This window comes from Notothenia rossii (assembly GCF_949606895.1).
Source record: "Notothenia rossii genome assembly, chromosome: 4".
NCBI lineage: Eukaryota > Metazoa > Chordata > Actinopteri > Perciformes > Nototheniidae > Notothenia > Notothenia rossii.
Window position 1 is genome coordinate 41,826,080 of NC_136902.1, and position 20,712 is coordinate 41,846,791.

Here is a 20,712-nt window from a genome sequence, read left to right on the forward strand (position 1 = left end):
AAGTGTGTGTTTGTTGTAATAATGACGAAAACATAATAGGCAGATTTCACAGTAATTATAATAAAAACGTAGCTCAAGCATTTATGCAACTTGATTTGAAGCATGTGTGTGTGAGGGGCAGAACTGTGTGTGTACGGTGACCAGGTGTCCCGCACTGTGCGGGACTGCACACACAGCATTTTTATTATTTGTCCCGCATCCCACACATTGAGACTATGTCCCGCATTTGAGTGATAGTCGCGCAGAAAGGCCGGATCGGTTCGCTGACAGCCGGCACTTTATTATTATATTGTCTAAACGGCATCATGTAAGTTGCGCTGACAGGCGACACAGAGGTCCCCAAGCCCCCCCCCCCCCCCCCCCCCCCCCGTTGACAGTTCACGAGCGCGTCCATAGTGTCTCCCGTCCGTCCACCACCCCGTCCACCCAGTAAAAACATCCCCACTACACCACTGGTTGTAGTAGTACACCAACATGGATTAAACGTGTGGTTTTTTTTACCACAATGTTGGGGAAATTAATGGATAAAATGCAAGGATTATTATTATTATTATTATTATTATTATTATTATTATTATTATTATTATTATTATTATTATTATTATTATTATTCCCACTCCGATCGGGACACTAGGTCCACCGTTTCCCCGCAGCGAGGCTCCCCCCGTTGACAGTTTACGTGGGCTGGGCTGGGTGCAGTGGCGGACTGGCCATCGGGAGGAATCCCGATGGGCCGGTACCGAAGTGGGCCGGTCGGATAAGTCACTAGCACATCCCCCACTCCCCCCGTTGACAATTTATTAGTTGTACCGAAGTGGGCCGGTCGAGAGTCCCGGGCCAATTTTTAGAACTGGCTACATGACCGTATGATCGCCCATATTGACGCACCTAATTCCTAAACTTCTAACAGATACAAAATAAACCGATCCTTCAGCCTCATATGAGCTCTCAGACACGTTCAAAATTAAACTGTCATCGCTGTCTGAGCTTGCTGCTGTGTGCGCCATCGTGCGTTTACATGCAGATGCTGGGATCCTGAACGGTGCAGCTGGAGCGCTGTGCCCGCAATGACGTCACCCATAATTTGGCCGGATTTGAAGAATCCCCGAGAAGATCCAGGAAATGGTCAACATTGAAGGGCAGATTAATGGTTATCAAAGTACAAATATCCAAAATCAGTTCAGTAACGGTTTTCAAGGGGACAATATTTACTCAAATTGATGGGTTTGGATGATGGGGGAAAATCGTGTCACAGGCTCTTTAACATTATTCATTTATATATAACTATTTATTAGTCGAATGTATACCTTGTTTATTCCCCTCCCAAGTCACATGATCTGGTTGCCAACCGCCTATGTAATGATGGGTCAAAGAAGAGACTTTTGGGAATTATATGTGTCATTATTAATCAAGAGTAATTTAGAAACCTTTAGGGAACTTATTTTCAGCTAATAACATTAAATGGTGCAAATATAGTATAGATAAAATAAAATAAGCAGTAATGAAGTGACTGCAAAAATGTTAAGTTCGTTCTTCCATCCAGCGAAGTGGGGTTTAACCTTTAGATATTTGCATATCCTGTATGTGTATGAAGTGTTTGCTTAACCAGATCAAATTATTAACCAACATTTCCACATCTTTTTCTTTTAAAATGTCTCCACCTATGATAGACATTAAATGAATAGGGTGTATTGATATACATTTGAATTGAAGCTCAACCTCTTGTTCAACGGGTTCGCACTGGAAGAAAATATGTTCCAGTCTCGATGTGTTTCTCACAAAATTAGCATGTCATTTTCCCAATTAAAAGTCATTAGATGGATAAATGTAATTCAAAAGAGTTTATCAAAAACGATTGAATCATTGTTTTAATAGGAACTGGGATGGCCTTATTCACTTTATTGTATCCTTTGACAGAAAACGTAGGGTTAGGCAGAAGGCTTACAGACCGAGGAAGAGCTGTTTGGAGAATGGCGGGGGCTTTTAAAGAAAAACAACTCTTTGGACATGTTTATGCTACACTGCAGGTACAAAAGTATAATGGACACATTTTAATTAAAAAACCATGCAAGCTTTTCCTGAAAGCTGGTTATGTTGTTTATTCTCAAAAAGGCTAACAAAATTATCTTAACTGTTAATTTTGCTCTCCATACGTTCCCTGAGGGATTTCTTCCTGAGGCGCTGGGAGTAAAGGTCCTCCATGGAGGGCAGCTCCGTCCTGGTGATGTGCTGTGCAGTTTTCACCACCCTCTGTAGAGTATTACGATTGAGGGCGGTGCAGCTGCCGTACCAGGCCGTGATGCAGCCAGTCAGGATCCTCTCTATCGTGCACCTGTAGGTCAGGATACTCTCTGTGGTGCACCTGTAGAAGGTCAGGATCCTCTCTATCGTGCACCTGTAGGTCAGGATACTCTCTATGGTGCACCTGTAGAAGGTCAGGATCCTCTCTATGGTGCACCTGTAGAAGGTCAGGATGCTCTCTATGGAGCACCTGTAGAAGGTCAGGATGCTCTCTATGGTGCACCTATAGAAGGTCAGGATCCTCTCTATGGTGCACCTGTAGAAGGTCAGGATCCTCTCTATGGTAAACCTGTAGAAGGTCAGGATCCTCTCTATGGTGCACCTGTAGAAGGTCAGGATGCTCTCTATGGTGCACCTATAGAAGGTCAGGATCCTCTCTATGGTGCACCTGTAGAAGGTCAGGATCCTCTCTATGGTAAACCTGTAGAAGGTCAGGATGCTCTCTATGGTGCACCTGTAGAAGTTGCAGAGTATCCTGGAGTCCATGTTGAAGCTCCTCAGCCTGCAAATCCGGCAGCTACAACACCTGCTCTGCCGGATTTTGAACCCCCCCTATAATTTTGTACCTGCTAGGCCCAGAGTAAAGTGCTTTGGTGAGCACAATTTAGAGGGGAACAGCCAACACCAGTGTGATTTTGGTGACGTTGTGACTCTCCTGGACAAAGTTGTAGGGGGGGTGCCAAATCCGGCAGCTACAACACCTGCTCTGCCGGATTTGGAACCCCCTCTTTAGTTTTTCACCTGCTGGGCCCAGAGTAAATTGCTTAGGTGAGCACAATCTAGAGGGGAACAGCCAACACCAGTGTGATTTTGGTGACGTTGTGACTCTCCTGGACAAAGTTGTAGGGGGGGTGCCATATCTGGCAGGAGAAATACCTGGTCTGCCAGATTTGGAACCCCCTCTTTAGTTTTTCACCTGCTGGGCCCAGAGTCAAGTGCTTTGGTGAGCACAATCTAGAGGGGAACAGCCAACACCAGTGTGATTTTGGTGACGTTGTGACTCTCGTGGACAAAGTTGTAGGGGGGGTGCCATATCTGGTAGGAGAAATACCCGCTCTGCTGAACATGTTATGTAGAGAACAGTGCAGATCTTCCCTGTTGACAACAGGAAAAACCTAATCTAAAATAAGGAGCATTAATAGTGTGATATAGGCACAGATATAAGATCAATAATACACTTTATTTTAGGGCACCTTTCAAAGTATTCAATGTCACCTTAAAATACAATAAAAAATAAAATATGAGTGGCATTACAAAACAAACATGTGTTGAGTAGGGAACCACAGAGGAAAATTACATTCAAAGGAGCAATTAAAGTGATTGACATTATCGTTTAGGCTTGCTTGAAAATAACACAGTGTCTGGCATATGTTATATCATTACTGTCATATCATTGCTTACTATTCGTGGTTATCAGACACTTAAACAGAAATAGGACTATACTGACAAATGACATATTATCCTGTCATTGTCCGTTCTGTAGGAAGGAGGAACATAGCAGAGTGGGACTACACTCAAAAACGGAAGTTTGTTCCAATACAAAGATTGTGACTATCTGAAAAGTGTCCTTAAAACGAGCCTCCTCGCAATTGTATGCACAGCCGTTTGCTGTTTAATCTGATGGGAAATATATCATTCAAAAGAGAGGAAAAAGCTTATTAAACTAGACGAACGCTCAATACAGGCGATGGCGTCACGTTTGCGCGTCCCCGCGAACAGGGATACAATCTACGGCAGGGCTTCAATCTACGGCAAGGCTTCAATCTACGGCATAACACCGGCACTAAAGTACCACGGCAATGAATCCGCCAGGGGGCTAGTGCCAATCGCATTCACACCGCAGTACTTTCCCTGAGGCAAGATTACGCTGACGTCACTTCGTCTTCTTCTTCTCTGGGTTTACTGGCAGGCCGCCAAACCACTTCACGGCGAGTACAAAAAAAAACGAGAGAACAAGAACTACACTGGGGAGGGAGTATAAAGCCCACCCGCTGTACATGATATACATTATATATATATATATATATATATATATAATAGGTAGGCTCAGCAGACAGACCGTAGTGCAAAGATAAAGTGTCACATGATTATCTACTAAATAGTGAATTCAGCATCAACTTCACCAAGATGAAGTTCATATCTTCCTAAAATACTTGTTACTTTACTAGAATCCGAGCTCAAATGACTCAAACCAACAAAATGTCCAAGCAAAGAATCATGTGCACCATGAGGCTGGGTTATAAGGGTAATTTAAATAAAATAAATAAAATACCCCATTATAACAATGGACTTTATCTTTATGTATTTATTATATATTACCCCCTCAGGCTGATTTTGGGAAAGGACATTAACCGTTGTTTGGTGTTTTTCCCTTATTTATCTAAAACAAATGACATGATAAATTATCTAAATTGTTATATATACAGTCTATGTAAATTACTTGTGTTTATGTGTGTAAGACTTGTGTTTCTGCCCCTGCCATTGCTGCACAAGGTTGCAACATTGTAGATAAATTCAACCACCAACACCTGTCTGCTCTCACATTCTTCTATTCTGCAAATTTGGGGTGGGGGTGGGACACAATAAATAAAGGTTCGCCAGTTTGTTTGTTTTATTGCACAGTCAAGACATAACAATAACGGCCTCACGCCGCTCAAGTAGCTTTTGCGAACATCGCTCAAAACATTTGGAGTTGGGAACTGCTTTCTGTAGATGCTGCTGCATCTCGTCCTCAGAGTAATTTGCCAGAAGCGCCGACACTTCCTCATCATTCCACCGCTCCGGTGTTGTAGTAGGTGTGGTCATAACTGCTTTAAAGTACAAAAAAACTACTCGCTCAGGTGTGGATATGGTTTTGTAGCGAGGGAAACAAATGGCTGCCTAACAAAAAACATTCAGAGTCTAACGGGGCGTGGTTTGCAATTCGCCCAGCCAATAGAAATAGAATAGAAATTGGCACTCTTTTATCACCAGGTTTCGTACCACCTCTCTAGCAGGGACTGAAAATGGCCAAAAGAGTTCCCGGCACTGAGTAGTCCCGGCGGTGTGAACGCGACATTATTGGTACTAACGGAACTAACGGCTCATGTGTCCCCTCTGTGTAGAGACTCTGAAAGTTTCAGGAACAAATATTCTCTCTCTTTTTGTCCTGATCCATTTATATCTGAAAATGAGCTGATCAGATTTTGGCCACTTTATGATGTCATAACGATGTTTTGTCTTGTGTAACCATTAGCCAATCAGCAACCAACTGTTTAAATGACTTACTGAATGCATTTCACATGTAGATATTTAGAGCAAGATCTGGGCAAAACTATTCCTAACCTTAAAGGTATGTAATTGAATTCAGATACACTCTTTGTTATATTTCATGGAATGCTCTTAACATCCCGATAGCAATGAATAAATCCATAAAAAAATGTCATCTGTGGAAGCCGTAGTACTGTAAAAAGCACGACCAATCGTCTGAGCCGGCCCGGCTAAAATAACTGGATGGACTACCTGCCTGTCAGCCTTCCATCTGTGCACAAACTTATCTCGTGCCCTCATTGGTTCGTGTGTGTTGGAGGAGGGGCTCTGTAAGGAAGTGGCAGATTTTTTACGGCTGTGTATTTTCAAATTCTAGCGCACTTAAGTTGGTTTCTCCAAAATTACCTACCCCACCTTTAATGTTATACGTGTACATTTGCACCTATAATTTTAGTTATGTTAAAGTTGGCATTAAACATCCTCCAGCCTTAGAAACCCTGAACAATTTCTGTTGATCAACTAGTTGCTCCAGCCCGAAAAGATAATCACAAAATGTAAAGAAATAGAAATGAATGATGCTTCACAAGATAAAACTGTATGGATTACAATTTAAAAAGTTTAAAACATTGACATTTATTCAGTTATACAATATAAACATTAAAATGGAGTTCTGCAAGGGACAAAGTAAGGGAGAAATATAAAATGGCTGATTGCTGAATTGTAAATTTATAGTGACTATTGTATTGTATGGATCAGGACTGATGCAGGGAGAAAATGGTCTCTTATTCGCCTGGTAAGTTCCTCCAGTTGATCAGCTGGAAAAAACACAACAGAAGGGAACACGTTTTTTTGTTATCATGGTAGAATTGACCTATGAGTGAGTGTGCAACTGAACACGGGTATTCACTTACGTAGATTGCGCTTCTCTCCTCTGCTCCGGTAGCTGGGCTGTGTTTGTAGCTGCTCTACTTCCTCAGTAATGGATGCAGAAGCTTCTGATACTTCCTTTAGCATTTCCAACTCCTGAGAAAGAAGACACACAAAAGAAAGTGTCAGTACCAATCCTTTTTTTTTAAATGTTTTAATGAGAAGCTTTTATTGTGAGGTTTGAATGAAGCTTCAAATGTTTGACGCTGTAGAAGTTGTGAGAAAATAGAGACAAACTTCCATCTCTGATTACAAAACATGCGTGTATATTTAAGCACACCAAGCACTCAACAAGAGATCCACTTAGCTAAATAGCTTCACTAACTAAATAAATTGTCACTTTTTGTGCAGCATAGGGACCGATCTTTACTGCAGTATATAAGTTGTTTTTGCTAAACACCAACACATATGGAATGAAGCAGAACATGTGGTTGGATAAAAACAAGTTGTAAATAGTGGGTACGATTACATCTTTATGTTTTCATTACATTACATTTTTGGACTTCCCAACACTCTGGTGATATCAGAAACGTTAGAATTAGGCAATCCTACACAACCAACACTGAATCTATTTCTACTCATACTATAATAATATTAGTGTTGCCTTATCCAAATCTGCAAATGCAGAACATTAACAATTAAAAAAATGAGAGCTGATGAAATCAAATGTCAACGTTCTGAATAAAACTTGGAACTCTACAGGAAGACCGACACGTCAGTCGGTGTTGAGACAGATTCTTGAACAGTGATGTTCAACAGATGTATGAGTACCATGATGAAGGCCAGCAGCAGCTGGTGTATCCTCTGGAAGACGTGTGTCTCTGTGCTGAAGCTGGGGGGGTCTCTGCTGCAGTGGGCTCTCAGGTCTGTTTCAAAAACATGGCTGAAAGCAGCCATCAACATCTGGAGGTCACACGCTGCCACCCTTAGAGAGCCCGGAGAGAACACACCGGAACTCTGAGTCTCACTGCTCAGGAAGTCACACTGAGGAGAACCGGAGAAACGATTGGAGAGAGACAAATGTTTATAGTTAGAAAACGTGTTATTGAGTTCTTACAAAACTAGTGTAACGGACGTGCACGACACACTGAGCTGGTTAACTGTCGGGCAGAGATCTACAGATGCTTTGAGGAGTTCTGTCCGAACTGTGACAGAGACAGTCAAGATATTTTGGGAAAGGTTTCTCTCTCAATATGCTTGACACCATTATCAAATGCAATATGCCTAAAGCAAAACAGGGTCAGCTGGAAATATTTCCGGGGCATATTGTTCAAAGGAATACTAAATAACTGTTCAAACTAAATCTTCATTACTGAAATAATAATTGAACATGTTCTCTCTGTGTGTGTACATTTCATTTACTTCTTAATAATGGTTGAAAGGAAGACATGTTTTCTTTCACTTCACTAACTTGATTGTTGATTATTCATGAGACGAGCTGTTTTATTTGTTTATGTATGTTGTGTTTATGTGGCTAGTGTTTCAATGTGTGTATGACTGTTTGCATGTAGACCCCAGGGAGAATAGCCAATGCTCATGCTGCTGCGGATCCTAATAAAGATACAAGACCTTTCAATTGAAGGCTCTATATCCAGGGGTGCACATCACACCCCACACGTAGCGTGGTGTTAATAAGTGCAGTCTTCCTCACTGTCCTCCTCAGTGTCTACTTCACTGTTACCATGCAAGAAGAGGAACTCTCTTCTTGCATGCTAGATGATGAAGATGCACCTCCCTGTCTCTTTTTAAGCCTCCGATTTGCTTTCTCCAAAATGTTGAAGTCCTTGCATTTCCTGAGGACAAGTTGAAGGATCAAATACTAAGAAATTATCACATGACTTGAAGTCATATCTGATTTCAGATGTGGGAAGTTACTAAGTACACTTATTCAAGTACTGTGCTTAAGTACAATTTAGAGATTCTTGTACTTTACTTGAGTTTTTCTATTTGATGCTACTTTGTTCTTCTACTCCACTACAGTTCAGAGGTAAATGGTGTACTTCTACTCCACTACATGTATTTAATACCTTTAGTTACTTTACAGATGTGGATGAATGATGTGAAATATAATCAAGTGTTAAATCAGACTTTAGTTCCACCTGGAGTAAATTCACAAGCTACCCTGCAGTATACAAAGTCATTCAAACTAGCTGCACCTTTACCAGCTTTGAGAACACTTTCATGATCAATCATTATAAAACATATCATAAATATTATTCTGAAATGGACCAATCTGCACAATGACTACTTTTACTGTCGCTACTTTCACTATATTTTGATGATAATACTATTCTACTTTTACTTGAGGAACATTTTGAATTCCTACACAAGATCTGAGTACTTCTTCCACGTCTGTCTGATTTCAAACTCTTCCATAACACCCTGAGTAAGTTTGCAACTGTGTGTTTGTTTTTAGTCCACTTTGTTGTAAATAAAACTGCAGCAGCTCGACCACAGAGCGTGAACGTTGTGTTCAGCTGATTTTGCGCAGTTCTCCAGTGTGTGCGCGGGGCACATGCACAGAGGGGTCTCCCTCCGCAGCAAGTTGACGTAGTTTTGGTACAATTCTGTTGTTCATACCGACGTTAACCCTGTCTGTGCACCTGGTGACCAACTCTGTCGTCCAGTGATCTAAGCCTCTGCCTCCTGTAAAGCTTCACAGGTCCGTCGGTTATGTCCTGCGCGGCTCGCCCAGCTCCAGTTCAATCAGTCATAGAAAGTCAGAAGATTTTTAGCAGGGAGCAAAACGGCAACCTAGCTGCTTAATGTCTTTTGGACATGTTTACTCCGCTGAGTGTTGACAAGAAACACGTGTAGATGAAATATGTGTTTTGTTTTGATTACCTATCAGGTACGCAAAGGCGTGCAGTGACAAAAGTGACGTTACGCATTTCAGATTTTTGCCGTGCATGCGTACCAGTTATGTCCACCCCTGTCCAGGGCCGGACTGGGACAATAAGTCAGGCCGGGAATTATACACCCAGCCAGGCCACTAGGCCTACCAGTTTTTTTTTTAGCCATTTTGCTGGATTTATTTTTTCAATATTTACAGCGTTGCTGCCCATAGTGATAGCCCTATAGTTTAAATCTACTACCCACAAATAAACATATGGACATGGGTCACTATTTTAAAAAATGTGAAAATCTATTTAGGAATCTATTCATGTGAACATATTTTAAGTGGGGGTGGACCTCAAATCCTCTAGGGGGTCCGGGGCATGAACCCCCGGTAAGATTTGTTAAATGTTGGAGTTAAATGCATCAATCTGGTGCAGTTTGAGGGGAAAATAAAGAGACTAGATCTATGGAAACACCCATATAAAACAGAACTGTATACATTGAAATAATCATAAAATGATAAGAACATGGCCATAAGCAATAACATACCATACCATATCCAATATTTAAAAACATTTGAACTTGTTTATTTATTTGTTTTTGGTTCATTTATAGTTGTGAGTGTGTCTGGGCTCCTGAATCAGCCTCTCCTGTCTTCCTCCTACTTTTTTTCACCTAGTTAAACTTTTATGTTTTATTATTCATGCATATTTCACTAATCTTACTCCCCCCCTCAAATGGAAATATGTGTTTACATAAATGGTGACCAAACCGTTTGAGACCCACAGAGATAACTTAGACAAAGTTAACTAGGCCTTTCCAAACACTCAGGGAGTCCTTTACCTCAACTGAGCTGTAGTTATCAGTCTCTCAGTCTGACAGCAGAGGACTCTCCTCCACCTTGTTGTTGAAATTGCTCCTTATCTGTTAGCGCAGCTAGCTAGCACCAGATGCTAACAACAACAATACACGTAACCGGTGCACGCGCCCGCCCGAAAACCTCCCGGTCCTCCCGATGGCCAGTCCGGGCCTGCCCCTGTCTATATCTCTGCAGCCACTTGACCACATACCTCTGACTTCAGCTTCTCCAGTGTAGACTTAGCCTGCTGTAAAAGAGCAGCTACATCAGCAGCCTCTTCTCGACTTGATCTATGGGACGATGATTTGGTGCTGTTGCGTAAAGCCCTGTGAAGTAAGGAATGTTAGTGAGACACACACAGCGGGTAAAATAAGTATTGAACACGTCACCATTTTTCTCATTAAATATATTTCTAAAGGTACTATTGACATTACATGTTCATCAGATGTCGGTAAGAACCTATGCATTTCACACATGCAAGGAAACCAAAAAAAATACGTTCCGAAAATAAGCTATGTGTAATAACATGGAATGACACAGGGAAAAAGTATTAAACACATGAAGAAAGGGAGGTGCAAAAAGGCATGGAAAGCCAAGACACCAGCTGATGTCTATCATTAATCAGAAAGGAATCCTGCCCCTGGTCAGCGCAAATTAATATCAGCTGGTTCAGTCCCAACTGATGGCCTATAAAAAGGTGCCCCCTTACTGAGGAGTCACACAAGAAACATCTCATGGTGGGGAAAAGCAAAGAGCTCTCTCAAGACTGTGACACACTGATGGCATTGGTTACAGCAGGATTTCTAAACTTCTGAATGTTCCAGAAGATACATCATCACTGCACCACTCTTTTGGAAGAAAATCAAGAGGAGAGAATGACAACATGCAGCAGATAAATACCGAGTGAAGGGATATAATGTGTGTGCAGCCGGCTGCTCAAAGTCAGCAACGTACTTGATGTGTGCAGGCCAGGGGTCCAGGGCTGGTGCGAGCATTTGTGTGAAGTGGGGCAGATTCTCAGCAGCGTAGAGCTCGTTCAGCAGCAGCTCCTGATCCGCTCTGTGCCCAGCAGACTTCACGCAGGCAGGAACTAAAGACAGCAGCTGCTGCAGGAACCGAAGCTGCCGATGAGAACTCGCATCACCCTGGAGAAATGGTTTGATCAATTAAACAGACGAAACAAGACCTTTACTGTTTGTTATGACTAGGTCTTTACAGTATTGAATTCATATATTATACAATGTATAAAAAATGACCTTGATGTTGCCCTTTTGGTTTTACATAAGAATTTCACTTAGCCGACAGATAAAAACTGAGGATTTCTGTAACATGAGAAGGTTCTATCTGTTGACAGTGTCTAGGAGTAGTATGGTTGGATTTTTTATTAAAAAAGTATTTTAGTAATTTATTTTCATTCAAATTCCAACATCTAAATATCTTAAGAATAAAAGTGTGTTTTTCATGGCTCTTAAAAAGGTGTGAAAACAAATATGATATTATATATTGCAAGAACTTATTGGGCAATTTATCATGAATAAAAAGTTGTTATTGTGACATGCTTGATTGTAAGACATTATGAATATCTATATATGTTAACTGACTACATGAACACTTGTTTAATGCAGCCTCTCACCCTGATCAGGTCCAGGTCCTCTGCTCTGCACAGCATCAGCTCCTGCCCCAGCACAGACATTTCTGTTTGTATTACAGACCACAGCAGAATGACTATAAGTGTCCATCAAGAGGCAGTTAGTTGTGTACTGTTAGAGACATCGATGTTACCTTTAATCCGAACCTCTGGGTGTTTGGATCTCAGAGATATTGCCTCGGAATAGGCAAAGGTTGGGTTAATACTGTAAAGACACAGGTCAAGATAGGGAAAATGAATAGCTTATTAGCAAATGATTTCTGATATAAAACAACAGATGTAACATGTGTCTTATTGTACCTGCTGCAGATCCATGCCAGGATGTCTGTGCGATGCTGGGAGGGGGTGCAGAGCAGCTGCAGCATGCTGTCTGCTTCCTGCAGGTACAGACCCTCCACCAGGGGGCAGGACGCAGCCTAAACAAAGGCACAACCACAGGAACTTTATATGAACTCTATCATGTGGAATACTATTTTATTGCAAAGAAGTTGCGTAGTTTAAAAGGGAATCATATTGATGAAATACACATAGAAATAGCCTTAAGGTTTTATATTTAAATGTTTAGTATTTCTCTGAGTGATAGCTGTGTTCAAATTAACGGCTAGCTAATTAAGGGCTTTAGTACAGTGTAATATAACTGTACCTTGCACTATAACATTTGCCCTGATTCACTGTTATACATGTGATAATGTACAGAATGTTGCTTGAGGTAAAAAACTCCATGTATGACAGAAATATGAGAGAGTTATATAAAATAGGTTTATGGAGATGTTGCACTTAAGCTACAGTTCTGCACTGAGACAGAAACAGACACTCAAACTGAGAAATGTGATGTTATGTTACAGTGTATTACATATTGACTTGAATAGAAGCAACCCAGAGGACAAACCTAATCCTCTGTGGTACCAACTTTGGGACCTGTAACAACAAAGCCTGGGACAGTAACCACAGTGACTATGACTCACAGGGGTCCTTGTGAAAATCCTTAACTGATTCAATGGACAATATTAAGAGGCATTAAAGTGTTGTTCAGGTTGAGAGCTGAATGTTTTAAATGTACAGGTAAATTACTCTTTAGAAAAATCTCTCAACTTTAACCTTTTTTCAGTATTAAGGTTTCCAAAAGCATACACAATTATGTAGCCTATACAGTATTATTTGAGTTTTGAGTTTGAGACATCCAGTCTGTAATAGAGTACATTTACTTAAGTACTCTACTCAATAATTATTTTGAGGTACCAGGACTTTACTTGAATATTTTCATTTTATGCTCTATACTTCTCCTCTGCTAAATGACAAGGCAAATGTGATAATCGTTTTACTTCACTACATTAATAAATTATAACACTCACAGTTAATGTGTGCATATAAAAAACACATGATATGCTGATATGGTATAATGCAGTACTGTGCTAAATATTACACAGTATTTTAAGAACCATAATCCTAATAATAATGTGAAAATATATTTTCTACACATCGAGTACTTTTACTTTTGAAGTACATTTAGCGTATACAGTCATTCTTCAGCACTTATTATTGAACATCTTATTCTGTAATGGGCCATTGTTCAGAGTAATTTTAACATGTTGTACTTTTACATAAAGTTTATGTTGATGCCAATACTTTGAATTTTTACTTCAGTAACTAACTTCTTACTTTTAATGGAGTATTTGAAGACCATCGTATTTGTACTTTTACTTAAACAAAGGATCTGAGTACTTCTTCCAACACTGCAGACATCCACATATTAAAATCAACAAATGTATAGGAGGAGTCTCCAAAACAGCAGCGATCTACCCGCTGCTGGGTAAAAGGTTCAAATATGTTTTCATATTCCTACTCGGATGTTATCTTTCAGGTGGAAACGAAGCATGTACGTTTAGTGAGCCAATAATAACATGTAACGTTACTTATTAGCATTTTGAGAATAAACAACAATAACCAAACTTTGTAAAAGCTTGCATTGTTATTAATTTAAATTAAAGTGTACCTGCAGTGTAGCATAAACATGTCCAACGAGTTGTTTTTCTTTCAAAGCCCCAGCCATTTTCCAAACAACTCTTCCTGGTTCTGGAAGAGTTTTCTTCTTCTTCTGCTATTACATAGGCCCATTGTACAGCTCTAGGATGACTTACCGCCAACCACTGGTCGGGAGGGGAATACCTTTTAGTATTCTGTATTCAGTATTTAGTATTCCCGACCAGTGGTTAGCGGTATAAACACGGCGAGATAAACACACAAAAAACAGAAATAAATAATATGAAATCCCAATTGTTCTTTTGTCTGGGTGTTTATTCATAGCATACCTTGGAAAGAGTATCAAACAATTTTCACTTCAATATTATTTTCAGTGCTTATAGAGTCTACGTGATATTTTGCTCTTAAAACTCACCTATTATGCTATATTTGAATAATATATTATAGGGCCATATCTATACAAAACATGTCTCGGAAGCAGTGGCGGTTCTAGACCAATTTGACGGGGGGGGGGGGGGGGCCAGGCTGGGGCCAGTTAGGGGGGCACAATAAATGCAGAACGAAAAAGACAAAGACAGTATGAAGTAATTGCGCATAAGAAATCAATGTAATACAGTTATTGGTATTTGTTTCATTACACATATTTATTTCCGATACTTGTGGGGGAAACTTCTGTTGTAGCAATGCAGGGGGAGTCACCGACTCAAAAGGAGACATGGGAAGGGCTGGAGCTTTGATGTCAAACACTCATGGGTTTATTGGGAGCTTCGGCCGGAGAATTCGCAAAACAAGTCCAAGAGCCAGAGGCTCTGACTTCACGGTAGAGTTGCCACGTCAAATCTGAAGAACTCTACGCCCAGACCCATGTATTTAGCTAGTTTAGAGAGAATAATCAACATTGTGCACAACAAGATAGAATGATAACACCTCTATCAGCGGACGCCAATAAGCAGGAACAGGGAGACAAAACACTGAGAGCACAGCAGCCATAGTTACAGTTTTTACGTTCTAATCATGGGTCCGACTAGAATGACAAATAGCGTTATAGTTACGCCTATTCCGTCAGCCAAAAAATATTTTTTACCGGACATTTTGACCGGAGAGATTTAGATTTGCCGGTCTTCAGCATAAATGAACGGTCATAGTTCGGTACCGGCTAACAGAAACTGTTATACATATAATAATATATAATTGCTACACAATTCACAATATAACACTTTAAATGGAAGATCCCCATAGCCGATTCTGATTCCGGTGATCGGCCCCAAAAACCCTGATCGGAGCATCCCTACTCAGATCTTGTGATGTCAGGGCTACTTACCTCCATTGTCCTCTGACGCTCTGGCTCTGATAAACAGAACAGAACTACCCGTGAAACAGGATGCAACGCGTCATCTGTGGAGCTCCGCCCACGTTGAGCTCATCGAGGCATTGCGCACTGCATTGAGGGGCTTCTCCTCAGTTTAACTGATTGGTATGAGTTAGGTGGCGATTCATATATTGTATTATTCCCTGTCATTGGTCAGTATCATCAGCATCTTTATATGTGTCTCACTACCAGTCCTTACTGCACAGGGCTTCACGCAGCAGCACCAAATCATCGTCCCATAGATCAAGTAGAGAAGAGGCTGCTGATGTAGCTGCTCTTTTACAGCAGGCTCAGTCTACACTGGAAAAGCTGCAGTCAGAGGTATGTGGTCAAGTGGCAGCACAAATATAGAGCCTTCAATTGAAAGGTCTTGTATCTTTATTAGGATCCACATTAGCAGCAGCATGAGCATTGGCTATTCTCCCTGGGGTCTACATGCAAACAGTCAAACACACATTTAAACACTAGCCCCCCAGCTTCAGCACAGAGACCCACGTCTTCCAGAGGATACACCAGCTGCTGCTGGCCTTCATCATGGTACTCATACATCTGTTGAACATCACTGTTCAAGAATCTGTCTCAACACCGACTGACGTGTCGGTCTTCCTGTAGAGTTCCAAGCTTTATTCAGAACGTTGACATTTGTTCTCAACAGCTTTCATGTCAATCCATCATGTTTAAACTATGTATTTGTGCACTGTTACAGTAAGGCTACACTAATATTAAGAGTATTATACTAAGATAAATAGATTTGAGTTGTGGCCGCAGGATTGCCTGATTCTAACGTTTCTAATAACTGCAGAGCATTGTAAGTACAGAAGTAATAATGTTATGAAAAGATAGATGTAATCATTTCCTATTCTTAACTTGTTTTTATCAAACCAAATATTCTACTTCAATACATATTTGTTTGCATTTATCATTTAAAAAAACACTTTTCCACTGCAGTCAAAGATCTGTCTCACCCACTTGCTGCACACATACTGCAGGGACGCAATGAAAATATAGTACATATTCATTATATAATAAAATAGGACTTAACTCATTTAATCTGATGTAGCTTTATTTTAATTGAACGTTGTTAACTAATTTACGTAAGTGAATATCCGTGTTCACTTGTACACTCGCACATAGTGGACTGCTACTTGGAGAGGTCCCAGTTCAACTCCTGTCCTGCCGTGGTGCCCTTGAGCAAGGCACCGTACACCCCCCTTCCCCCCTCACTCCCCGGGCGCTGTACACAAGCTGCCCACTGCTCCTGGTACTAGACTCCTGGTACTAGGATGGGTTACAAGCAGAGAACACATTTCACTGTGTGTGCTGTGTGCTCTGCATGTGTGACCATTAAAGAGGGTTTCATCCCTCCCATTCTATCTATCTATCTATAGGTCAATTCTACGCTGATAAAAAACCATTTTCCCTTCTGTTGTGTTTTTTCCAGCTGATCAACTGGAGGAACTTACCAGGCGAATAAGAGACGTTTTCTCCCTGCTTCAGTCCTGATCCACACAATACAATAGTCACTATAAATTCACAATTCAATAATCCGCCTTTTTTTTCTCCCTTACTTTGTCCCTTGCAGAACTCAATTTTAATGTTTATATTGTATAACTTAATAAATGTCAATGTTTTAAACTTCAGTTGTAGTCCATATAGGTACTTGTGAATCGTCACTCACTTTTCAGTGTGCGAAAAAGTACACGTCCCACCGTCCGGGACGTGTTATTTACAATATCGGACAAGTAGATCTTTCAATTGACTTGTCCGGCGGACAAGTGACGTTTTTCGCCCGGATTTATTGTTATATTATTGATAGATTCAGTTTACAAAAGGCAGAACTCATTCGCAAATTGGACGTGTCCGCCATTGTTCGTTTAGAAATGTTAGTTTCGGTTCTGTTTGTCGATTCCTAATGAAATGCATCTCGCCGCTTTCTGTGCAGGGGCGGGGCGGGAAGTGTAGCACAGTGGCAGGGTTGGGAAGCAAAACTCGGTTCCGAGTAGGAACAAATAACAATTGTCCGTTCCCGGGATTGATAAGAGTTGTGAGGACAGGAGGCGAAGCCGAGCCCCGCGGACCGCAGCTCCCTCTCTCTGCTCCGGATCAGCTGATCGCTGCATGGTGCAGCTCAGCGTCTCTCTCTCTCTCTCTCTCTCTCTCTTTCTACACACAGCGGATTCACTGCCCGTTTAACAGCCTCATCTTTGTCAAACTTTCTTATGTTCTTTCTCTAACACGTAATGGAGGTTATTAGGACTTTTAGCTCCTTTGTTGTTAATATTGACCGCCATTTCCTTTATGAAGTGAAGCAGCCTCCCTGTGTCCTCGCGCTGTAATCATATCCCCGGACCCCCATACTCGGAGGAGCACAGGGATGTCAGTATTGTTTATAAGGCAGGGTATAGAAATTATTGAAATTAAAATACTATCTATTTACTTTTACAAACAGTGAACAGCTGGGCAGCTGCAGCATGTGTATTGCAGGACATGTGTAAGCGTCTTTGAGTTTTAGAAAAGCGCTAGGCCTATAGGCTATAAATATAATGTATTATTATTATTATTATTATTAGGCTTATGTGTTGGACATGTGTGGTTGGACTCTGTCTCACAGGCAGGTTGCAGCATGTGTGTTGCAGGACATGTGTTGGACACACAGATTGTGTGGTTGGACTCTGTCTCACAGGCAGGTTGCAGTGTAACATCAGAGGAGACTGGGCCAATTGTACATTCTTAAACTGCACCACTTAGAACTAACAAAACAATGCAGAGATTATGTTTATATAATTGTATTCAATAACCGTAATAAATTTAACAGTATGAACTGATTTGTAAATAGGAATACAGATTTGACTTAATGTTTTCATAAATATATTTTTCTCCCAGTTTGTCATGGGACTTATTTTTACCCTCTCAAAGAACCGGAATCGAGAACCGAAAATAACTGGAATCGAAAAGCAGAACCGGAATCGTTAAAATCTAAACGATACCCAGCCCTATGTGTGATGCAGTAAAATCTTACCGCTCACTCACGTGAGCAGTGTCGTAAAAACCGTGGGAAAATGTGAAATACGATGGCGAAGAAGAAGATTCCAGTGGCCCCAATTTGTGTCCATTCTGGACAAGTGAAAATGTATTCGGACAAGTAAATTGCCAAACTCACTTGTCCATGGACAAGTACTCTCTAAAAACTTTTTCTCACACTGCTTTTATGTTCTTACATTTTGTGATTGTTTTTTAGGGCTGCAGCAACTAGTTGATCAACAAATATTGTTCAGGGTTTCTAGAGTTTAAGAATGTTTTAATGCCACTCAGAATTAACTCTGACCAATTTTAAAATATAAATTGAAGATGCATGTGACAAATAATTTAAGGTTAGGAATAGTTTTGCCCAAATGTTGATTGTAACAACTATCTTCATCTAAATGACGTTAATGTAAAATGCATTCAGTAAATCATATAAACAGATGTTAACAATTGATATTTTAAATGGTGGTGTCAGAAAACTAATCATTCATACAATTCTACTTGTATCATAGCATTTTAAAACCTATTGAAAATGTATTCCAGAAACAAATTGAGGCCTTATAGATTCCTTTTACAAGCTTTAAAATGACACTGGTTTATGCTTCACCCATGTGAAGACTTTAAACACTGTTTTGTACAATTTTAAATGAAGTAACTGATGGATTAATGATATAAGCAATATAGTTAAATCACATCAGCCTTAACAGAGAAGCTGAACCAACATTTACCCTAGCTCTGCAATTTATACTAGCACCTTTTATACTTTCACCTGGCTGCTTTATCGTTAAACTGTTACTGTACTGGATGTGCATTTTTGTAAATCTCAGATGAAGTTAACTAAAAAAGACTGCACGATGTTACGAAGTTCAATGACACAATCTCTCAAGCTGAAACAGCTGGTGAAAGAAATAAACAAAAAAGAGTGGGCTCCGATTTCATATTTAATGTTTCATTAGTTACATGTATGTACACTGTTGGATCCCATATATGCAATGTCTCTCTGGTGTCCTAAGAAAGTCAAATAAAGGTGCAGTAGTCAAATGCTTTCCCTCCTCCTGGATTGAAATCGTTTTTTGAAGTTCTGTAGGACATGTCTCCAGGTGTTGACATGCCGGTCCTCTCCATGTTCCCAGGACAGCTCCCTGATCAGGATGATGATGGGACACTCCTCCTCAGAAGCCTTTGCTGGCCAGCCATTGTTTCAGCTCACTATCAAAGTGACCTTTGACCTTCAAGGTCATGGTGACCTCGTTGACCTGTGTGGGCAGCTCCTTCCCCACCACCTCCTTCAGATACTGCTTCACGTCATTCTCCAGAGCCCAAATGTCCCCCTCCACTTTCCTTACGAGTGTTGTCTTGCGGCTGCCGTGGGTCAGGTCGGTGTAAACCGGGATGTTGTGCATGCGGGAGCGGCGGATCATGTAGGGCAGAGGCGGAGGGGTGTCCGCCGGAGGGGTCCAGCCGGACGGGGCTGGACCGGCGTGTTTAGGCGGTGTGGGCACCTGGGACGGCGGAATGAGCCGCTCTACGAACTTGTATTCCTCTGTAGATTCTGATATCACAGTCTTCTTGTTCTCCGGAGGATGGTTGCAAACAAATCTAATCCACACGGCCGTTAAATGTCGTCGCTGTGATAGAAAGGCACCTCGAAGTGCGAGGTTTATGCAGGCCGCCATCTTGCAGCGAAACTTCTTCTCCTTTTGATTTAATGGCGGTTGGCAAACAGCTATAGGCCACGCAGCATTTACCGCCACCTCCTGGAATGGAGTGTGGATCAGCACGGTTCTTCTTCTTCTTCTTCTTCTCTTTTTTAATGGCGGGTCGCAAACAGCTTTTGGTTGCATACCGCCACCTACTGTACACGAGTGTGTATCATCATGTCAGTCCTCTAATAAACCAGCATATCAAAAAGAAAACCATAAAATTAAATTAAATAAAACAAAACAAAAAACAAATCATCCATGGTCTACTGTTAAATTATTTTCCCTATCCCAGTTTCCCTCAAAAAGGTGAACAGTGCTTTTCTGATAGCTCTTACTCCTTCTCCTTCTGTTCCCAGAATACCCGCTACATTCCACTCCCTCTCTGCCTCTAAAACTGTATCCCTTAATTTCCCTCTTTCAACTCTATAGGTGACACAATGTAATAAAATATGTTCCACATTTTCCCTAACTCCACAGTTCCCACACTTGTCACTGTCACTTTTCCCCATGACATACAGCGTACCATTTAATGCAGTGTGATTTAGTCTGAGCCTAGCTATCATTACTTCCTCCCTTCTGTTTCTTTCTTTATAAATATTAATTGTAATTGTCTTTTGCACTTGATGGTATTCTTTGCCTTTCTGGTCTTTCTCCCACCTTTTCTGCCAGATCTCCATCCCTTTCTTCATAATAACTGCTTTTCCTTCTCCTTTTCCAAGTTGAACTGGTAATGTGATTTCCTTTTGTAGTGCACTTTTTGCTAATCTATCAGCACACTCGTTCCCTTTCACCCCCTCATGCGCAGGCACCCAGC

General features: G+C 41.0%; 2 protein-coding genes across 2 annotated transcripts; both read right to left on the minus strand.

The window, feature by feature from the left end:
- Positions 1-4,894: 4,894 nt before the first annotated feature.
- On the minus strand, positions 4,895-13,950 carry haus7 (HAUS augmin-like complex, subunit 7). Its single transcript, XM_079679517.1, has 9 exons — positions 13,816-13,950; positions 12,123-12,238; positions 11,957-12,027; positions 11,808-11,869; positions 11,129-11,319; positions 10,386-10,500; positions 7,249-7,461; positions 6,462-6,573; positions 4,895-6,365 (listed from the first exon to the last, which is right to left on the minus strand). The coding sequence occupies exons 1-9, from the start codon at positions 13,870-13,872 to the stop codon at positions 6,286-6,288; spliced, it is 1,017 nt and encodes a 338-aa protein (XP_079535643.1). The 5' UTR covers positions 13,873-13,950; the 3' UTR covers positions 4,895-6,285.
- Positions 13,951-19,123: 5,173 nt separating this feature from the next.
- mrpl49 (mitochondrial ribosomal protein L49) lies at positions 19,124-20,054 on the minus strand. The gene has a single exon (XM_079677466.1). The coding sequence runs from the start codon at positions 20,037-20,039 to the stop codon at positions 19,368-19,370; it is 672 nt and encodes a 223-aa protein (XP_079533592.1). The 5' UTR covers positions 20,040-20,054; the 3' UTR covers positions 19,124-19,367.
- Between the last annotated feature and the right edge of the window lie 658 nt (positions 20,055-20,712).

Coding starts and splice junctions, on each gene's coding strand:
- mrpl49 (XM_079677466.1), bottom strand. CDS start 20,039: ATGCAACCAAAAGCTGTTTGCGACCCGCCATTAAAAAAGAGAAGAAGA.
- haus7 (XM_079679517.1), bottom strand. CDS start 13,872: ATGGCTGGGGCTTTGAAAGAAAAACAACTCGTTGGACATGTTTATGCT. Junction 11,320..11,807: donor AGGACCTGGACCTGATCAGG/GTGAGAGGCTGC, acceptor CCATTTCTCCAG/GGTGATGCGAGTTCTCATCG. Junction 10,501..11,128: donor CCCTGGCCTGCACACATCAA/GTACGTTGCTGA, acceptor CTTACTTCACAG/GGCTTTACGCAACAGCACCA.